At 56.1% G+C, this 21,182-nt stretch overlaps 5 protein-coding genes across 5 annotated transcripts; 1 reads left to right on the plus strand and 4 right to left on the minus strand.

The window, feature by feature from the left end:
* The first annotated feature begins 3,395 nt into the window (after window positions 1-3,395).
* On the plus strand, window positions 3,396-5,176 carry IE81DRAFT_321158 (adenine nucleotide alpha hydrolases-like protein). The gene is made up of 3 exons (XM_025513252.1): window positions 3,396-4,287; window positions 4,457-4,683; window positions 4,777-5,176. The coding sequence occupies exons 1-3, from the start codon at window positions 3,894-3,896 to the stop codon at window positions 4,891-4,893; spliced, it is 738 nt and encodes a 245-aa protein (XP_025371698.1). The 5' UTR covers window positions 3,396-3,893; the 3' UTR covers window positions 4,894-5,176.
* A 345-nt stretch (window positions 5,177-5,521) lies between these two features.
* On the minus strand, window positions 5,522-8,999 carry IE81DRAFT_328675 (hypothetical protein; the record flags this gene model as incomplete). Its single annotated transcript, XM_025515114.1, has 4 exons — window positions 5,522-5,566; window positions 5,648-5,790; window positions 5,870-5,939; window positions 6,033-8,999. The coding sequence occupies 4 exons, from the start codon at window positions 8,997-8,999 to the stop codon at window positions 5,522-5,524; spliced, it is 3,225 nt and encodes a 1,074-aa protein (XP_025371699.1).
* Window positions 9,000-10,319: 1,320 nt separating this feature from the next.
* On the minus strand, window positions 10,320-10,968 carry IE81DRAFT_10054 (hypothetical protein). The gene has a single exon (XM_025510003.1). It carries the CDS (start codon window positions 10,813-10,815, stop codon window positions 10,486-10,488), a length of 330 nt encoding a protein of 109 aa, XP_025371700.1. The 5' UTR covers window positions 10,816-10,968; the 3' UTR covers window positions 10,320-10,485.
* A 153-nt stretch (window positions 10,969-11,121) lies between these two features.
* IE81DRAFT_345527 (hypothetical protein) lies at window positions 11,122-14,877 on the minus strand (the record flags this gene model as incomplete). The annotated part of the gene is made up of 1 exon (XM_025515925.1): window positions 11,122-14,877. One exon carries the CDS (start codon window positions 14,875-14,877, stop codon window positions 11,122-11,124), a length of 3,756 nt encoding a protein of 1,251 aa, XP_025371701.1.
* Window positions 14,878-19,052: 4,175 nt separating this feature from the next.
* On the minus strand, window positions 19,053-21,109 carry IE81DRAFT_321162 (hypothetical protein). The gene is made up of 3 exons (XM_025513253.1): window positions 20,248-21,109; window positions 19,734-20,157; window positions 19,053-19,644 (listed from the first exon to the last, which is right to left on the minus strand). Exons 1-3 carry the CDS (start codon window positions 20,827-20,829, stop codon window positions 19,241-19,243), a joined length of 1,410 nt encoding a protein of 469 aa, XP_025371702.1. The 5' UTR covers window positions 20,830-21,109; the 3' UTR covers window positions 19,053-19,240.
* Window positions 21,110-21,182: the final 73 nt, after the last annotated feature.

Genomic DNA, 21,182 nt, shown 5'->3' on the forward strand with positions numbered 1-21,182 from the left:
GTATCTGAAAGCTAGCGTCTACCCTAATTCACGATTCTCAGCTCGCAGCGAGGCCTCCTTGAGGAGATCCCCCGAACACGCGTGACTCTTTGAGGAGGAGGTACAGGTGCTCCTATATCGACGTTCAAGGTCGCAGCACTAGATCAAGGCTCAAACACCTCAATGTATGATGCGCGGAGCCGGATCGAAACGTCAGGGATGATTGGCAGTCAAAGCCATGCAACAGCCTGTGCGGCTCGGAGAAATCGGATCGACATACTAGTTCACGATTGCTGACGCAGTCAGAGTCCTTCGGGGGCATGTTCAAGTGGCGGGACTCGCAAGCTCTTTCCCTTTGTGCAAGATCACTCAGTAGTACACTCGCCACTCTGGCTGCTATGGACGGCCCGGTGCATGCCGGTGTTTGGAGTGCTGCATAGCCTAGATCACCAATCAGCAAACGGCTTATGTGCGCTGATGTATAAACTCTCGGACGACGCACGAAATATCGGTCGACTCAGACTTCTGGCACTTATCTTTGGCTGACACTCCAAGCATTCACAGTCAAACACGCGCCAGTCAAGACTGACATTGTTGGCTACAGATCTGTTCTGAAGGTTCGAAGAGGTGCACCCGGTTGCACCGAGTTCAGACATCATCAAAGATACTTTTTGGACAGCAAATCGGTGAAGAGACGAGCGTTGTTGCTGTGATCACATCGGGAAGAGAACCTTGTCGGTTCCAGGCCTGAACTTGGCTATGGCATTGCTGGCAGATCGAGCAAGCACAGATCAACGTCGCAGTCGTGAGACAGCACCGCTGTCGTTGCTGAGCCGGGCGCGATGGATCTGTGTCTTCGTCCGGTGGGGCTCCTTTGACATCGTTCTACATCAGATGGGTATAAAAGCAGCACGGAGATGCTCCCCTTGATCCCGAAAAACCTACCTGCGTGGTCAAGTCGAACTCCCTCCTTCTTGATCCGGCGCTTCGATCCCAGCTCATCCGCCCAAGTCGACGCGCGTGACCCTTCAAGATCCGAGCTGGCTACACATCCTTTGACCTCCCAGACCTCACAAACATTTGAATTGACAAGATGGACCGCTCAGTCAAGACCGGTGACCGTGGTGAGTGCACTGATCCCATCGGACCATTCACCAGACGATGTGCTGATCAACCCTTGTCTGTGCTCGTCTCGACGTTCGCAGTCCTTTTCCGTATTGGACCCAACCAGGTCGAGGGGATTGTTCGTCGTATCCTGGCCGATAACAAAGTGAGTCTGATTTCCATCGTTATACCTCGATGCACAGGCTCGATAGGGGCAAAGGGGAGAGTGCTATTCCCTTGTGGCAGGTCAGGATGCGGTCGATGCATCGGGTAGTCAGACTGCTGAGCCACGTTGAACTCGCTTTGCATCTTTCGGCTACACGTCAGGGCGAGATCATCCTCGAGCTGGAGCACATCAACGTCGATGGATCCACCACGATGATGTGGCGTCATTTCAACAAGAGTGAGTGCGCCACGCTGATTCCAAAGCATGTCCTTTGGGCAGCAATGTGCTCACTGCAAGGACTCGGACCACCGTCTGCTCCACAGTCATCTTCGTCTAAGCGTCCAGCGAGTCGGCATCATGGTCGGTATACGATTGGAAGATGCCCGCTAGCCAATCAGAGGATTCCCTTCTCGTCAAGCTCACTCAGTCGGTCTGGATGAAACTTCTCGTCAAGCTACACGACTCAGATCTTCAACATCATGCTGTTGCTCCGTCTACTGAAGATAGTCTTGTTTCGTCTTGCACTGCGCTCCATCTACGCCCCGCATCTCTTCGATTTCGCAGACACCATCATGTGTCGCATTGCCTTGCTTTGATCCACGCCGTCGTATCGCGCACATTTTGCGATCCGGACGCCAGGCCTTGATTCGCGTCTCGTCTACCTAGCTGCTATGTCTCTGCAATCGACTGATTAGATTGCGACGCTCTGTCGCGAGCTCGAGCACTTGAGGGTCTGCGTTGAGCTGCTGCTTGCGAGGAGCAATCAACAGCTGCTTCCTCCGCTTTGCTCGGCCGACCTGCACCGGGATGAGCTCCGGATGAGAAGCAAGTGGAATCAAGACGGATTTTGCTCGTGATCCCACAGTCACTCGAGACTTGATGGGAAGATCACCTACTCACTGGAGCCAGCCAGTTTTGGATTCTCGATTGTGATTGCACCGTTGTGGACTTGCGTGCCTTGCGCACATCTTCCTCGCTCAGGCATTCACCGAGCCAAAAGCTTTGCGAGCGAGGCCCATGTCAGGGCTGCTTCGTGCGTCACGCTATGCATCTGTACAGTAGTAGTAAGTACACCTTGCTGCTCGTGTCGCCTTGCGGTATGTCCGGCGCTAGGCATGCACACCAAGCATGGCAGGAAACATGCAAGACGCCGGCAGATGCTGGCTGTCGAACGCGAAAGGGCGGAGATGAAATCTTGATTCACGATTGCGTATACGGTGCGAGGCGTCCGCGATCGTGAACGCAGGCCTTCATCTGCTATAGCTGCTCTGCGGCCCTGAGCAATTGTTATGGACTGACGAGAATCGTCACAACAACCTGCTTGCCGACCCGCGCGGTCGAGGCTCAACCCCTTGGGCGACAGCTAGGAAGTCACGAGTCATCAAAAGAGACGCAGCAGACATTTGCTGGGCGCAAAGCCAAGTCGGAGCAATCGTCACGCCCCATTCGTGATTCACTGAGTACCGGTACTGCTGCTCATGTCGTTCGATCGCATCTGGGAGCGAGATTGTGATTGAGCCGCGGGCAGAAGTTTGCGCGACGGACAGGATGACCGCATGGTCACCATGCAGAGTCGGAGCATGTACTCACACTCGTGACTGTAGGTGCTGTGGGCACGCACGCAAAGTCGCACCTACACGGTACGGTAGAGTAGTCAGAGTGACTGCGCGCGGATTCGATGGACAAGCAATCGTGAATTGAACGGCGTTCTTCGGTTAGCTACAGTAACAGCCCACAACAACGCAAATAAATAATAAGCGCTCGCTCTTGGCCCCTTTGGATGCATCCATGCGAGCAGCATGCATCACCGGCGGCTCAAGACACACAGCAGACTCGCGGGTGCGCGCGGTTGTCAGCATCTGCAGCAGCGTGCTATAGCTGATGCATGCATGGATGCACACGCGATTGCCCCGTCAAAATTTCCTTCTGCGCCAAAACGCCGCGCGTGCATTATTCTGATTCGTGATCGTTTTGTAGATTCAGCCTTGCCTTGCCTTGCATCGGCGAAATCGTGCGAAGGGATGCGAAGGGAGGCGAATAATAAGAGATGCGATGTGAGCTCGAGCATTGTGGCCGCGTTTGCGTTGATTGCTGCATGGTGCCCTACACAGCCATCAACGCACACCTTGCAGCAGCAGCAGCAGCACCAACTCATCATCCCCCTTAATTTATTGCTCGCTCGCAGAAAGAGGCTGCCGCTCGCGTTTGCGCCCCTGATGAACGGACTGGTCTGCTGCCGCGGCTTCTGTTCTTTGGGACCTGAACAAGTTTCGATCAGATCCACTCACGACTCGACACGACTCACTCACGACTGCGAATGCCTGCGAAAGGCGCGGTGGATGGCCGACGTCCGCCGCAGCCTTGCAGCCGGACAGCATGCAGTCACAGTCGGACCAACGGCTTGACAATCTGAATGTAGCAAAGCTGCGTTTGTTCGAGTGCATCGAAGCCGTGCACCAGTCTTGATCACAATGTGATGTCTATTGCGTAGCCTCTATCCGCGGTCGCCTTCTTTACAGGAGAATGTGTTATACGTCTTCAGCACACAATCACCACCACCACCAACCATATCCTGATAGCCCTCGCAAGCGCGCAAGCCAATCACGCGCCTCTTGACTCTTGCCGCGAAATTGCTGTACCCATCATGTCGAAGCCAGCACCCATCTCCACCGACGCAGCCAACGCTGGCAATGGCACATCGCCCAGCAGCTCCGTGCCCACTTCTCCCAGCACCACGCGCAAGCTGGGCAATGCGCTTGCCAGCATGGGCATCGGCACAAAGAAGCAGAGCGCCGATGGCTTGACCACTCCCACTCACGAGATTGCTCAAACCCCTGCGTTGGAGAGCGGCAACCCGTTCGACAAGCACGAGATCCCAACAGAGGCTAGACAACAGCTCGTCGTTGGTAAAGTGGGAGAGGCTGTCCACGAGGAAAACTCCAAGATCTTGTTGGCGCTGGATGGAACGGATGCGGGTGACAAGGCTTTCAACTACGTTCTCAATAGCAAGGTCCTGGCCAAGGATGCCCACATCTTCAGTGAGTAGCGTGCCATGGCGGCGTGCCTTGCCGCAGCTGGCGCAAGGGCCACTGGGCGGTCGAGATGCGAGCAGCTTCTGCGCTGGTGTCCTGGTAGCACATGTTTTTCGACATTCACGTTGACGATCATACTGACTGGACGTGTCGCGCGCCTTGCTTCCGCATCCAGTCGCCACTATTCTCCCAGCCAATGTCCTTTCGGGTCCCTGGGTGTCTGGTCCCTTGTCCATCGACACGAAGCGTCAGAATGAGCTCTTGAAGCAGCTCAGAGTGCAAGCTTTGGCCAAACTGCAGCCATACAAGGAGAAGCTCAAGGCTGCTGGCTACGAGGCTACTCTGCACATTCTGCACGGCGATGCCCGTCAATCCCTCGTCAGGGTCGCCCAACATCACAAGGTGAGCAAGGGGCGCGTGGCACAGAATCACGGAGCGCGCTCAGAATGTTTGCACCCCTCTGAACCTCCTTCTTCGTATTCCCATCTTTTACAGGTCGATCTCGTCATTGCTGGAAAGCGAACAGCGAAAAAAGGTCTCAACTTTTCCACCGGCACCATCTCCTCCCACTTGGTGAACCACGCGCCGTCTCCCGTGCTCGTGATCAAGTAAAACAAGGATCTCCGCTCGCGCGCACTTAGATCCGTCATCCCATGATGAAGAGTGTATTCACGACTATCTGAAATTATTCACAGGTATTAATGATGAGAAAACCGACACGACGTAGCGTCTACGCGATGGCACGCGGTTGTACGCGATTTGAGCAGGTTTGTGAACATCCTCGATGGAGCGGAGCGAGCGCCGAGCGCTGCAAACAGCGCTCAGTATACTATCCAATGCGACAGCTTTCCAGACCATCATGTCCGAGATGGAATAGCAGCACTGATTTAGATCTCATCACATAGAGCGTTGACGATCATGTGATTAGCGCGCATTGAGACAAAGCAGTTGATATGGATGACTATGTTGTTCGGAGACGGTTCAAAGATGTTCGGGGCGGAGGGTGCTTGTGAGGTCAGACCGAGCAGATGGCGATGATCGAAGAGCAAGACTCTCCGTTCAGCGTCGAAGCTGAGGCGAACTGCACATAGTCGGCTTGATCTGATCGCTTAGCCCGTCGTACGACCATTCACTCCAAGCCGGATGCGTCCTTGTATTTGTCCTGTGGAGCAGAGGGCGAAGTTGAGCAAACAAGAATCGTTGGCGCAAGCCCCCGTCACGTGAAGTCGTGGGGCTGAACTCACTTTGTGGATCCAGGACATGCCGACGGTATCGTACCCTTGGGCTTCCTGTGAGACAGCAGAGCAGACGGGCATTCATTAGCACGGCCAACGCGAGCACCCGCAATCGGTGACGGACAACGCACCGCCATGCGGTAATACTTGGCAGCTTTCTTGAGGTCCTTCTTGCAGCCTCCCTTGCCCGCAGCCAGAAGTGCGCCAGCTTCTGCTTGAGAGTCAGCATCTCCAAGCTTGGCGGCCAGCTCAAAGTATTCGAGCGCCATGCGTTCTAGAACGATGCGTGTGTCAAGGTCAGCCAGGCTGGAGGATGCGGCGGTGATGCAAAGTGTCCCGCATGCAACACTCACTGTCCATCTTGACACCCCAGCCGTAGCAAAAGCACTTTCCTAGCTCGTAGACTGAGAGCTTGAGCTCGGACTGTACGGTCGAATGAAGAAGCGGGGCGAAATATCGCAGCGGATGGTCAGCGGTGGCCCTGCGTTCTGCTGAGTGACGTGACACCGCACTCACCCTGATGGCTCGAAGTTCCGCTTCAGTCTTCTGTCCGCTACTCGCACCAGTGCTCATCATCTCGCCCGCTCTAGCCGCAGCTCGGCTGATCCACTCGAAGCCCTTTCTGGGATCCTTTCTAGCGCCCCAGCCTTCGCGCAAAGCCATGCCCCACATGCACATGCCAACAACGCAACCACCCTCCACTCTGGCAGACCTCTCAAAGTAATACGCCGAGCGGGCGAGATCTCCAGATTCGTGGTAGCTGATTCCTTGCGAGAGAAACTCTTCGGCTGCTGTCGGGCCTGTGCGCGTATCTGCTCGAAGAGGTCCTGCCGGCCCGGGCGCGACTGATCCAAGCGACGCGCCCAGCCCTCGAGCCGAAGGCGTTGTTGCGATGGATACCGATGATGGCTTCGATTGCAACGATGGAGGCCGCTGATTCTGACTCTGACTTGGATGAAGTTGAGATTGCGAAGACCTGTTCTGGAGCTGACCTCGCATTTCGGCCGAATTGTAGCCAGCATCACCTTGAGGAGGCCAACGACTGGTCTGCACATTGCTGCGGTGCAGGTCGTCTTGCTGCGCCCATCTTTCTCCAGATTGAGGCGCGGTGCCGTTCTCAGCTCTACGTGGCGGCTGTTCGTCAAAGTGCGAGCGGATCTGAGCAAGTTGCGCAGCCTGACCGTCTTGCCGAGGCGCTGCAGAAGGCAATCCGTTCGGTTGCTGCTCGATCGACGACAGGCCGCCCGAGTGGTGCGAACGTCTTGAGTACATGCTCTCTAGACTCTCTCGCCTGTTTGATTGATCTTGTGGTCCATCACCAGGCTCATACAAGACCGTGCCCACGCTCATGCGGCTGCTTGCAAGCGTACTAGAGCTGTCCCTGCGCGTGCTGTTTTCAAGCCGGAGCGTCTCGACATCGAGATCCGATACCAAGCTTTCCCTGCCGTCTGCGTTCTTGATTGCTTGAGCTCGCATCTTGCCGATCGCTGGCATGTATGGCGAAGGGGCGTTGGGATCTGAATATCCTGGGGTGTCGTCGCGAGGAGCGGGCGGCGGCATTCGGCCAGCAGGATGACCATGCGTGGCTCGTCCACTCGAGATTCGGCCACCCGACGATCGGCGGTGGCCATCGGCACTGAGAATGGGCGAGTCGAGTCCTCTGGCCAAGATTGCAGAAGGACCAACTGGCACACGTTGCAGCTGTTGCTGCGAGGGCAGGGTCCAGCTTTGCTCAGCAACAGGGACAGTCTCCACGACTGCGCTCATCGGGGACATGCCGCCCTGGGGAACACCTTGACCTGACGAGGACGCTCCGGCCACACCCTCGTGGCTCGAGACTGATGCTGATGGCGTCGGCGGCCAAACGAAGACGTGCGCGCCATTCGGTCCCGACGCATCGCTTCCACCACTACTGCTACCACTTCCAACGCTGTTTGGGGTAATAGTGCTGACAGATGCGATGGATGCCATCGAATCCCGCGTGTTGGCTTGACCGGACCGATACGTGGGCCCATTCTGACCGGAAAGCATCGGCGTCTTGAGATCATCATCGTCGCCTGCTGCCTGGGCCTGAGCGTCAACGTCGTCAAGCTCTGGTGCAATGCTGCGCAGAGTATCTCTCCGGCTTGGCGCATAATTCGAAGGTGAGCCTCTAATGGTCGGCGTTAGCGAGACGACATGCTGCCGACTCATTGAAGGCTGAATCGGCACATCGGCTTGGTCGAATGCTGTATGATGTTGTTGATGGTAGGTGCGCGCATTTGGTTGGAGCAAAGCAGCGTCATGACTGGGTTGGGCAGAGCGACCTGGTGCAGCCTTGAGCTCAAGGCCACCGATGTGCTGCGCTTGTGTGCCATTGTAGCCCTCCAAATGCTGACCTGATGCTAGACTGCGCTCCAAAGTCCCCAAATGACCTCCATACTTCGCATTGGTGCTGGCAGCATTCCGAGATTGTGTGCCTGTGATTGCTCCTTGTGCAGCCACTTCGTCATCCACGTCATCATCTCCGTCATCTCTGCCGCCCCATTCGCTATCCCCGTACAGACTCTCTTCGTCATCCACCTTGTTCGCCCAAGCCTTTCCCCACCTTCCATTCTCGCCAAATTCGCTTGACCGCACCGTGTCTATGCTTCCTCTGCGTTGCAATGCCAAGCCTCGAACCGCACTTGCTACCTCATCATCCACGCCACCCGTGCTCCAAAGCTGGCCCATGATAGAAGATCGGTCGTTATCGCCTGTGATGGTGTTGAAGCTGGCATCTGATGACATGGAGCTTCGAAATGCGTTGCTGCTCAACAGCTGCGAGCTTTCCCTCTGCCGCGCTTGTTGTTGCGGGCCGCTAGCGAATCGTCGAGGCCCGTAATCGTCCTCGTCTTCTTCTGCTATCGCACGAGCAGATGTGGTGCTTGGCTGCTCTGATCGATCCGCCAAGCTTTGGCTGCTCAGTCTCGCCGCCCTCTGACGTCTCACCTCCTCTCTTCTCCGTTCCTCCTCACTGCGCACAGTATCCCTTTGTTGAGCTTGGCGATACGAGCCTTGCTCAAGTGTATCTCTCTCGTCCACTTGCGGTGGTGCGCGTTTGATCGAGGTGCTCCTGGAGAGCGCAAAGGCGCGATTGTAGATTTGAGATCGACTTGCAGGTTGCTGAGCAGGAAGTGGGGCGTCAGGATCTGCTCCGCTCTTCATGCCTTGCACAAGAGCGTCCAAAGGTGAGCCCACCGCTCCTTGCTTGATCCATGACGCAGAAGAAGATGAAGGGCTGCTGTGAGTGTAGGAGGATGCTGGTGATGTATCCGCCTCGCGTTCCCGACGACCACCGCTGCCGCTGCCAGAGGAGTAGGAGCGCCCGCTGCTGCTTCCGCCGCTTTGCTGACTGTTCATGCTTCCCTGATCGGAATCAGCTGCTCTAGACAAAGCAGCCGACCGAGCTGAGGGACTCGGATACGACGCGGCTCCACTTTGATTGGGTTGGCCCCTGTACATCGCAATTCTTCGCGCCCACAGGCTTCTCAGCTGGGTGAGGCGCGACTTGTAGACAAAATCGGTCGGTGTAGAAAGAGATCTGCCCGGGGAGTCGGGCTTCCAGAAGATGAATCCGCCGGTCCTCGACCAATGGTGTATGTTGTTGCATTCGCCGCGTGCGAGTTCTGTTAGACCACTGCCCCACAGCCTAGGAAGCTAGCTGCGCTAGGCGGCTATGGAAAGGCGTCAGGTCGGCCGGCATACGAGACATTCAAGAGCGCGAGCTGGCTAGCGTTGCGGTCCGTATGGGAGAGGAGCAATGATCTCGCATTGTAGCGGAGAAGGCAATGAAGAGCAGAAAGTCAGCGGATACGCTGTGGTGTTGCCGCGAGCATAGCAACCACCAATCACAATGGTGAACAGTCACCGTCGCCAATGCATGGGTCCACATGCATCAGCCAAGCCTTACGACTCTGTTTGTGGGGCTCTTCCTCGCGACTCTCCTATAAAGAGAGCAAGCATCTGATCGCGCGAGTGACAGAGCGCAACCCAGCAGCCGCGCGCTTGTGCAGCAATAGCAGCAGCTGCTGGCATCACCATGCAGTCACGAGGCGCGGGTGTCACGGGTGTAGTACCGCGGCACGCGTACACCACCCTGCACGCGTATATCTATACATATATAGCGGGTGCAAGGTCCGCTCTCACGCCGCGGTGCGCGCATCCGCCATGCAGCAATTAAGCGGCGCAGCAGTCTCATCAGTCATCGCACACGAGATACGCGAATAAGTTGTCGCCCCCACAACGATCAGCATCATCAGCTGCTATAGCTGATGGTAGAGCATGCAGACAGCGACGTCGCACCGCGGCGACAGACTCGCCCCTTCGTAAATCAAGAATTATATTTTATGGTGATTGGTGATTATGTGAGCGCGTCGAGAGAGCTGCGATCCACCTCCTGCATGGTGACCCGATCTGTGCGGAGGCATGTCCTTTTTGCACGTACATCGGATGGTGCTGAGGCGGTCCTGATCGTGCAGCGTCAGGAAGCAAGAGTGATGAGTGTATACAGCTCGTGTGACTTTGTTCATCGAGCTCAACCGAAGGCAGCAAGTAAGAATAAGGATGCAACGAACACGGAAGAGACCAAAGCGTTGCTGCTGGCTGGCTGGCTCTGAAACACATGCTATGAGCCTCGCCTAAGCTAGCTGCGTTGCCGCAAATCGCCGATGCCGAAGGCCTTTATTTAGAGCGTTTTGCCTGCTGGACCATCTGCATGCCAAGAAAGGCGGCTCGCTGACTTGACTCGTTTGCCGGACTTCGACGGTAGGGATCTTGCATCCTTTGCTGGTCATTATTATAGGCTCGCAGTCGTGATGAGTCACGACTCACGCTTTCGATTTGATGAGCATCTTTTTCTTTCCATTCACACAGCATCGCCCCTTCGGCTTCGGGTCTGCACTTTGCCGCTTGATTCGTCCTAGACACTTCAAGCGCGCTGCTGCACACCTCAGTGCGACCGCGGCTGCTGCAGGCGTCGAAGGTGCTGCAAGTGCGATCCAACCCTTCGCTTCGTTGGGGGCATTGGTGCAGAACAGCAGTTGCACGCAATCAGGTGGAAAACCGCCGCGGTCGCAAAGACCGACCATGCGAGGCGTCTGCCCAGCACAGCATCGAGCAGCAAAGCATTGCGCCATTTCCAACCTCTAATCCACGCACTTCTCCAAGGGAAGAGCAGCAGTTTGAGGCTTCTTTGCTTGCACACGCATTCGTATTTGGACTCCAAAGGCAATCGTTCGGAGTCGCTCGTGCGCGCGCATGTCAGACTGCTCGCCACCATCGTGAGTCGCTGCGAATGGGTCAGAAGACTTCTATTCTGGGATATGGATGGCTGTCTGTGGAAAATGTACAGAGAAACTCGGCGAGGAAGGGACGTCTCCCGAAAAGAAGGGTATAGAGGTGAGGGCAGAGGATGGTGGCGGAAGATGTGGCCCCATCTTGATAGAGCGAGCTCGGTGGACTGCGTCGTTACATTGTACAAGGAGTTGTCTTGATTAGGTGTGATAGACGATTGTTCTGAAATGAGAGTAAAAGCGGGCTTCTTTGAGCGCGAGAGGAGAGGGAACAAACAATCTCAACGTCGACCTTAGATCCAAGCGCTGTGTTGCCGACGCGGTGTAGACTCAGGAGACAGTGGAGATCGATGGTGCGGTTGGGGAGCGGCCATCCTAGAGCTTGACCTGCGCGGTTGTGCTTGCTGCGCGGGCGGCGAAGCAAAAGGTGCTCCCAAGGGCAGAGGCATTCCCGAATGGTATGACGGAGAATGAGTTGTGGAGAAGCTCTGTTGCATATGTTGATGAGGTACGAAGTAGCCTCCAGACGCAGAAGTTGGCAAGAAGAAGGCACGGTGATGCATCTGCTCTGGTGTGAATGGACTTGCCATCAAGTAACCTTGGTGAGGCTGGATGCCAGACATTGCGTGAAGGGGCTGCTCGGTACGCTGAATGCTGCCGCGCCGAGGGTCCGCCAAGTGAGCGGGTGGCATCATCGATGAGCGATTTTGCCCACCGATGCTGCTCATTGAAGGAGATGGCAAGACGGTGGACGACCGCCCGGCCTGCTTCGGCGTAGACATCTGATTGATGTTCGCAGCGGTGGCAGAGGTAGAGAGAGCAGAAGGCGAGAGACGAGCGCTCGGACTAGTAGTCATGGAAGCGTCACCTGCACCGTAGTTCGGGCTGTGCAGCACCGAGGTATGTGCGGTGACCTTGCGTCGCTCCCTAGCATCGCGAAGCGCTTTCTTTTGGTCTTCTTGCAAGCGCTCAGCCTCTTTCGCCTTTTGCCTCTCCTGCTCGCGCTTCAGCTGCAAACTTCTCGACTTCTCTCGATTGCGCAACTCTTGCACTTCCGCCTCGAGCTTGGCTATGCGTGTGCGTTCCGCTTCTCGTGCTCTCTTCTGGGACAGCAGAACGCCGAGAGGCAAATCTTCCTCATCGCTCGAGTTCGCGATCGCCGCTTCGTCTTCTTCTCGGAGAGACGGTGATACCGAGATAGCACTGGAACTAGTCACTCTTCTGACTGAAGGTGACGTGGGCAGAAGAGATGTGCGACTGGGAGAGCGGACTTCGACAGATGCCTTCTGCGGAGACATAGACTGTGGAGCAGTCTCTTCTGCGGGGAGGGTGCTCGATCGCTTTGAGTTCAGCTGGCGAGGAGCGATCCATGGTGGAGGGCTGCGACCTTGTGAGCTCGATCGTGAACGGACCTTGCCCTTGGTGCCTTGACTGTGGACTGGCTCGCTGACGTTTTGTTGGCGGATGACCGCTCGCGACTCGCGCTTACGGAAAGAGCGAGGCGTCGGGAGCACCGTCGTAGGGTCTCGGGGCGTTAAGCCTGCAAGCACGCGAGCGCGTGGCGAGAAGCTTAGAGGAGATGGCTCGACCATCTTTGCGCGTGCAGCGGTGATTCCTGGAACCTCGACGCGCTCGCCGACAGCAAACGAGGACACTTGCAGTGCTTGATCGAGCTCGCTTGGACCGTAAAGCGCCTCTGCCATGATTAGCTCCATGCGATCTGCAAAGCCTGATCGCTTAATCCACCTCAGCATGCCGTTGCACTCCTGCTCAACAGCTTGCATTTGTGGCTGGAGACTGTTGGCGCCATTAGAATCTGCGTGCGATGTCGACGAGCCATCTGCAGACGCGCGGTTGACCATCGGTGGGGTGGCCAACGCTTCAGGACTGACATTTGGCCTCTGAGCGAGCCCTGCGACGATCAGCTCAGGAGAAATGCACTCTGTGCCGTAACGGCGCATGAACCACGACAGCTCCACTTCTTGATGAATTGGCAGCTTCTCTCGACGCAACTTTCGCATCACCGCTGATCTGGCCACTGCAGTCCCGAGATCTCGGTTGAGACCCAGGGTCGACGGATGAGCATCCAGCACGTTCACTTTGTTGATTGAACGGGGGAAGCGCAACTCTGATGGCGGCTTTGCCTGCAAGATCTGTGCTGCACCAGGAAGTAGAGTCTGTCCGTCCGGCGTAGCTGTGAAAGCGCTAGCCAGTTGTGGATGCACCTTCAGAAGGGTGCACGTGTACAAAGCTCTCTTTGCTGGTGTGTCCAATCCGATTGCTACAGGTCGAGGGCTTTCTGCACGTGCGACAGGCTGTGTGGGCAAGGGCACTGTGATGACCTCTGGCGAAGAAGTAGCAGAGTCGTAAGCTGTGGAGCGAGCGTCTTGGAAAGCATCAGATGCTTCTTCGTCACTGTCAGCGGCAGCAGCCGTAGACCTCGCAGATGGAGGGGGCCTGAGGCGACCAAAAGCGGTTTTGGCAGATACGCTCGCAGCACCGCCACTAGGCAACGGGCTCGCCCTAGCGAGCGGCGACGAGCTCGGCGAATCGAAGAGGGCCTCTGACGCAAGCCTGTCGTCTGACTCGTCCCCGTATTCATCCTCCGAGTCGGCGTCATTATCGTCGCGTCTGAAGAGATCAGAGCGTGCTACGCCTCGCCCATAGATAGGCTTCCAAAGACTGTCCTTGAGTGCAGCTTCCGCCTCCATTCTCTTGGCTTGGGCAGCGGTCAGGCGCTTGGCACCGGGTTGCCTGGCTTCGGAAACGATCATCGAGCGAGAGGCCTGGACCGAATCAGCTCCCTTCAAGCTGATCATCGATCCCATTCTTGGAGGCAGAGATGGCGATGGTGCGCCACCTGGTCCACTCGACGCTGCCAGGTCCGTCAGGCCAAAGTTCAAGACTGCACGCAGCATGTCAGAGTCTTCTTCCATGAACGCCGAGGCGCGCTTTGAAACTTTGGAGTGCAGCTGAGGTGCAGAATCTCTCTGCATTTCGCTCGACCGTTCAACAGGACTGACAGTAAGTGTCGATCTTGGTGGAGAGCGTTGAGCGGCTGCAGGCTTGAGAGGCCCAGAAATCTCAATCAAAGACAGGGCTGTCGAGTCAGCCCAGCTCGACGAGCCAGGTCCGGATTCAGCTGATGAGTACGTCGAAGACAGGCTGTTCGACTGGCGGCGAGGTGGACTGCGCATCGGATCAATGTCCCATGCGAAGCTTCCCAAGGACGGCAGCGCTGATACACTCGTTTTCTGCTGCTGAGACATGAAAGAAAGGGCGGGTACCTCAGGCAACTGAGGCATAATGTCCATGGTGCTTTTGCTGGCCAGGCCGTGCTGGGCCACTCTCGGGGGCGTTGTAGGAGTCAATGGAGGAGAACTTTGGCAGGTGTCTGCTGAAGAGTCCGAAGAGGCCGAGCGCTGCGACACGATGGCGGATCTGTTGAACATTCGCTTGCCAAAGGAGCGAAATGCGTTCGTGGAAGGTTTCGCTTTGAGATCCCTTGTCACTTGAGCGTGGGTGTTTTCTTCGCTGTCCCTGGCGCTGGTAGGAGGACTTGAGGCCGTCTCAGCGGCACTGGACGCAAAGGAGACGAGACTACCATTTCCCCTTTGATACGCATTCGAAAAGCTGCTTGAGCGACGGCCGAGAAAGGCGGGCTGGGGTGGTTGCAGCGTGTCGCTGCCGCCGTGAGCGCCGCGGTCGCATGCATCCAAAGTCGCCGTGGTGCAGTCCACGGCGGAAGCGGACGCAAAGAGATTGCTTTGAGGCGTAAGAGACGGTCGTCTCCATCGCTCAGAAGTCGAAGTGGGGACACCGGATCGCGAAGGCTCCGTGAGATTCATGGCAAAGCGTTGCGTATCGTGCCCATCTTGCCTGGCAGGAGATGGCAGCGATGGCGTGGGCGGCACCGGCGGTGTGCTGTCTGATACTCCTCGAAGTTTGGCCAAGCCTCCGCGGGAGAAAGACTTGCGCACGGCCTTCTCATCGGCGCTGAGTGTCGATCTCCCTTCAGCCTTGGCTTTTGAGTTGAAAAAGGAGGGCATTTCAAGTGTGAGGTGCGTTCCCAAAGGCAAGTCGATGGACGTCGAAGCAGTCGGTAGGAATGGTTGAGAAGTAGCCTGTTGCTGATGCGAAATGAATTGCGGTCTTGCAGCTCGCCAGCCTCGAGCTTTGCGAGATGACAAAGACTAGACGAGCTGTTCGCGGCGTAGATGAATCAATCGCTTGCTTGACGCACTGGCTGCGCGCTCTGTGCGTTGAGATGGCGTTGGACAGGAAATTATAACGCCATGAGTTTGCAATATATGGCGTTTGAGTGGATGCGTGGATGCGAATTAATGCCTGGAGGTGCGAAATGCAAAGGTGTGGGTGAGCAATTTGCCGACGATGCGAGACGAGGAGCAAAGGAAGGGACAAGGGCTCGGCGGGGTCAGGACCCACCTCGAACGTTTGAGGAAGGTCCGGTGCCGTGGATGACAATGCAAATGACAGTGGAGATTAGTAGCCTCTGCAGTCGTGCCAGATGCGCTATCGTTCTCGAGATCTTCGTGGGGGACGTAATCAAGAGCAGAGGCTAGGACAGTGCCGCAGGTGAGCGAAGAAGGGCACCGCTATCCAGATGTGGTGCGCAGACCGCGGCGGTAGTCCTGCTGCCAGCTCCTAGCAAGTGGAAAGAGTATCGCAGTGACACTCTAGGTGGTAGAAAGGTCGCGATGGTCAATCAAAAAGTGATTGTATGCGTCCACACCTGCAGCGCCAGAAGCAGTCTTCAATGACGTCGATGTAGTAGTTGCCGAAAGGGTGGTGGGTGAAGTGTGAGGGTAAAGATCGGCCTCGTCCGCAATGGTGCATTTACTGGAACGGGCAAGAGCAAGGGAGGGTGCTACGGTCTGACTGCCTAGACGGGTATGGCGCGGAACGTGACACGGCGCTAGCAAATCCCGCGCGAGTGGAGAGGCAGCTTTGACGAAGGGGAGAAGGCGAGTTGGACGCAAGGAGCGTGGAAGGATCTGTGCTTGCTAGGCAGAAAGAGAGGCAAAAGTCACGACGGGAATCAGGAGAGGAGAGCGCAAAAGACCGATGTGCTCAGCAATGGGCCCGAGTTGAGTGGTCATAGCAATCGTGACTCTGTTGGGTAGTACTCGCGCGCGACGAGAATCAGAATGGCCCGCCCCGGCCCGTCTTGAGACGGGGAAGCGAAGCGGTGGGTGCGTGCAGCAAGCAGCAGCGGCGCCAGAGGGATCTTCATGCAGCAGCATTCACGAATACCGGTATCCGAGCCGAAGGACCTCGACATTTGATTTCTTTTTTGACCACAATCAAGAATATCAGCTATACATACCGGTGCTGCACATCCGCGATTTGAATCGGGACACGTTCACATCCACATTGCAGATTCGGATTTGCGGCATATAGGCACCGGACGAGTGGATCCCCATGCACTTTTGACTGGACCTTGCTTCCACTCACGACTCTTCCCCTGTCACTTCCAACGTTTTTAATCCCTCTTCCCCTGACGTACACGTCGTGCCTCCGCGCTGTCTTCTTTCTTACCCCTCATGCAGCCACCTGAAGGCATGTTCAGCGAAATCACCAATGCACGAAAATGCACCTCAGTGCCCTGTGGACCCGCGGACGACACAATGACAAGTGACGCTATACCCTTGGCAACAGACTGCACGCTGAGTTCCGTCACATCGCGGACACTTGTCAGTCACAGCACCAGAAGTCGATCAATTGCCAGGCGCGGCTTAGCCGATGGGAGGGGTGATGTTGCGATCTGCGTGATCCAGGCCTCGTGGGTTCCGATTGAGCGGAGTGTCGTCTCTGCTGTCTGTTTGGCTCTAGAGCTGAGTTGAATGGAATATCAAAGGCAGCGCAAAAAAAAAAAAAAAACAGCTTGACCTAACCCGTGGTGCGAGGCGTCGCGCCCTGACCACTGCGACAGCTAACGGGCAAGAGGGCGCTAAATGCTGTTGGGAAGGTCAGAAAGAAGAGTCGCGAGTGTGAGCGTGTTTGACAAACAGTCGGAGTGCGAATCGGATGGAGCATGTCATACCGGGCGCAGCGGCTCTCATTGTTCAAGCGAGGAGTTCTGCCCGTGCAGGGTAGAGTGCTGCTGCTTGGCGCGCGCATGCTGGGGGTCCGTGTGCAGGTGATGACCTGGGCACAGCAGCAGCAGCAGCAGCAGCAGCAGCAATTTGACCCCTTTCGCTGGTCATTCCGACACGGGCCTGGCCGATTGGATCAGAAAGAGTCAATCCCAATCAAAATGCAAGCTGGAATCTAAAGCATCAGATTTTGCCGCTTGCTTTGATCCGTCGATGCGGTGAGAGGAGTTGCATGTTGACTGACCAGTCGTGCAGGCAAAGCACGCGAGCCTTTGGCTGACCACAGCATCTCTCCATGGAAAGGTGGTGGATTCAGCACGCTACATTCAATTCGTGATTCGTCAGCAGCATGCTCACGAACAACTAAGCATGCAATAACCGCAGCAATTACAGTATACGAAACGTCGGATTCAACATTGAGCGCCTCGCCTGTCTCGTTACTGGCGCTGCTGAGAGTTCCGCGGCGTGCCTGCATACAGCAGCAGCATCTGATCCTGCACGTGGCATGTGCGGTGTGGTGCGATGCCCATGGCAGCATGAATTCCTGCTGCTCCGAGCACGGAGCATGTTCGGATGCACGAGTGAAGGTCCCCTTCTGTTGCAGTGCATGAGTTGCTGCGAACTTGATCGACCCGTGCACACGCTACAGCTGGATGCAAGCCATGCATAAGAGGCCCTGCCGCTATATACGGCGGAGGTTCGAGCGCAGGCCGGCCGCTGCATGCTGCTGCAGCAGATTCGGTCTGCTGACGGCCATCATCAGCAAGCCGCTCTGCCCTTCTGCGCATGCATGTTGTAAGTGTATCTGCTACAGCCGTGGGTATATGCGTCTGACTCTTCCACTGCTCCCGCTTCGGAATGGGCAGAGATGCAGCGCGTTTACATATGCTCACCCAGCTTGCGTGGCGCTAAGATCCTTTCCAAGAAGCTCGGAGGCCGCGCTGAAGGTTTGGCGTACCCAGCATGCAGCTTTGAGGATGCCAGGCATGGTCAGAGTAGGGGTGCGGTCAAAGGGGCGCTCAACATCCTCATCAGCAGCATGTTTCGAAAGAAAGTGGGAGGGGACACATGAACACCGTCGTGCAGAGCGAGTATGAGTCTCAATCAATCAAGCGATATGCGTATGCGCGGCTCGAGTCAGCCGATACGAGGCAATTAATAAGTTGTGTAGCAATCACGAATGCGGCGGGGGAAACACCAGAAGAAGCGCGCGGTGAATCGTGGCGGTGGTTGACATGCATGCAAGAGCCAAGATCCCGCCCCGCGTCGGCGATCGCTATGTTGAGGTCACGAGTGTGAGTGCCGCGATCTCTTAATTCAGATGTGCCAGATTACTCTGCACGGCCCAGAATGCTCGAGCAGAAGATATCCCATATATAAGAGTCGCCTTCGTTTGCGAAACAGAATATAAAGACACCTCGACTTGGAGGGACTGGTCAAAATTGAGCGCCGGTTTGCAAATTCACACTGTGACTACCATTCACTGATTCATCAAGCTGGTGGTGTGCGGGCCAAGCAAGGCCACAACGTCCTGCTGGTCGGCTTCCAAGACCCTGGGCGCCAAGCCGGAGCAAGGCGTTCTTGTTCACATTTGGTTTGCGCCTAGCTACAGCACTCATCACGCGCCCCCGGCCGGGAGACAACAGCAAGGGTCGGTGTTGTAACACTTTTTGATTCCGAACTCGTTGCGCACGCAGGAGCAAAGGTGGCTTGACTTTTTGACCGCGGCGCTGCACGCGTTCAAGATTCGAAGAGTCGTGAGTCTTCACGTAGCTACCTTCCCTCATTTGCAGCATATGGACCATCTGGGCTAGCTAGCGAATCCTCCAACCCAAACCGTCGCCGTCGAATTCGTCCTCACCCCTTTGAAGTTCAGATCTAGACTTGGCATGGGGCTCCCGAAACAGGAGAAATAAGAATGGGCAGCAACAATGCCCCTCAAAACAAGCGCTAGGCCACGCCGGGCGCCTACTCGACTTGTTGACTGACCACCAAGGCTCAACGGCAGCTCTGGGAGATCGCATGTGGAACCTTCCACATTGGGATGGTGTAAAGCACCATAGAACAAAGTTATTTCAAAAGTCTTGCGAGCTATGGACAAGGACACTCATAGCCTCAGCGGTGTCAAAATCCACCTCGTACAGCTCCGACATTTTTGCTTGTGATTCTCATTGTCAATTGAATCTAGACGCGTGCAGTTGACGTCGTTTTCACAGCATTGTTAGGGTGACGTTTGGGAATGTGTGAGATTGGTTGCCCCTCCCCTCAGAGCTACGCATCCGGAAAGTCCCGCACATCAGACCTCGTTGTCGACGATGTCCTTGACGCGCACGCTCCAGGGATGCTCGATCCTACCGAGCTGAATGTCGTTGATGCGTTCCAGCATCGCCTTAGCGATAGGTCCCGCTCCGCTAGGTCCCACCGGGATGTGCACATCTTTGCCCATGTATCCGATTCTGTCTACGGGCGAGACGACAGCTGCTGTACCAGCACCAAAAATTTCCAGCAAGGCTCCTTCAGAGGCAGCCTTTTGAATCTCGGCCATGTTGATCTCTCGCTCTGACACTTTCAGTTCCTTTGCTACACCCTCCAGAGGCTGTGTTGAGCCAGAGCTGTGCTCCCTTGCCAAACCCAGAATCGAGTCTCGCGTCACGCCCGGCAAGATCATTCCGTTCAAGGGCGGTGTCACAAGCTCCACGCCTGAGAAACGAATGCAGGGCAAGGTCAGGGTACAGATGCAGAGGCATCACTTGCCTAAAGACGCGTGGAACCGCATCTGTGCGACTCACTGCCATCGCTCTGTCTGAGCGCAACGAAGAGGTTCATCGTGCCGACCTCCGTCAGCCAGTGCTCATCACCGAACAACCAAAGGTTTTGCTGGTAGCCGCGCGTCGCAGCCTCCATTTGCGGTCTAATGCCCGGCGCGTAGTTGCCTCCAAGCTTGTAGTTGCCCGTGCCGCCTGGCCAAGCCCTAACCTTGCTCGGATCCGCTTCTAGAGCGACAGGCTTGAAGCCAGTCTTGTAGTAGGGACCGACAGGGCTGCTGATCACGAAAAGCCGAGCATCTGTCGTAGGGTGAACGCCAAGAGCTGCTTGCGTACCAATCAAGGCTGGTCGAATGTACAAGCTGTGGCCGGGCTCTGAAGGAATCCAAGAGCTATCGAGATCCACCAGTGTCGCGATGAGCTTAATCAGATCACCATGCGAGAACGTCTGCCCAAGTCGGAGGAGATGTGAGCGCATATGCTCGCGTCGACGCTCCTTCGAATAAGCAAGCTGCGCAGCGCAGCTCTATAAACTCACAGGCAAAGCCAACCTTTCGGCGCTCGTGTTCATGCGCTTCATGTTCATATCGGGCCTGAATAACCTCACTTCGCCATTCACATCTTTGTAGGCCTTCATGCCCTCAAACAAGCTGGGCGCATAGTGGAAGATGACGCTGGAGGGATCCAGGGTGAAGGGGCCGTAGGGTTGGATTTTGGGGCTCGACCAGCCTTTTGAGCTAGACCAGTCCACGGTCAGCATATGATCGGAGAAGCAGTGGCCGAACACAAGCTCGTGCGAAGGAGGCGGCTTTTTGGCGCTCTTGGTCCTTTCGAGGATCAGAGCTGATGCATCTAGTGGTCGGCTCGAGCCCAATGACTCGCCGGTCATGGGATCTTGCGCTGCTTCAATCTTTCCTGCTGGCCCCGTCGTCGTCGTCGTTGTCGACTTGAGCCTCGCTTGCGAAACGGATGCGGAAGAGCCGCCCAGATCCAGGGCAGGCGCCATTGTTCTCTTCAGGCTGACTAGCGGCGCTTTAGCAGATGTGAAGATAGTCCGTCTTGCACAGGAGGACGAGTGCTTCGAGAGCAGGCTTGCGCTAGTAGGCAAGATAGATGACATGATGGAGGACGACCGAAGCGTGTGTGTAGTGTTCCAAGACTTTATACTAACTTCGTCGCCAGATTCTTCAAGATGCGGCGGAAAAAAAAAAACTCTGTGACTTGTTGTCCTGTTAGGAGCGGCCTCGGCGGATCAGATGCTCCAGGCCCGGCAACTTGATTTTCAACGCGGCAGAGGTGTGCGAGCCTTCGAGTGAGGAGTGTAGCACAGCGTATTGAGCTGCGAGATAAGGTATCTATCCCAATGCGTTAGAGGGCCTCATGTACACGAGCTTCGGTATGATGAAGAGGAAGTAGAAGCGTTCGGCCGCGGTCGCGCGGACCACTGGCCGTCTAGCTGCATCAGCAGCAGCA

This window comes from Ceraceosorus guamensis (genome assembly GCF_003144195.1).
Source record: "Ceraceosorus guamensis strain MCA 4658 unplaced genomic scaffold IE81scaffold_10, whole genome shotgun sequence".
In the NCBI taxonomy this organism is placed as follows: Eukaryota; Fungi; Basidiomycota; class Exobasidiomycetes; order Ceraceosorales; family Ceraceosoraceae; genus Ceraceosorus; species Ceraceosorus guamensis.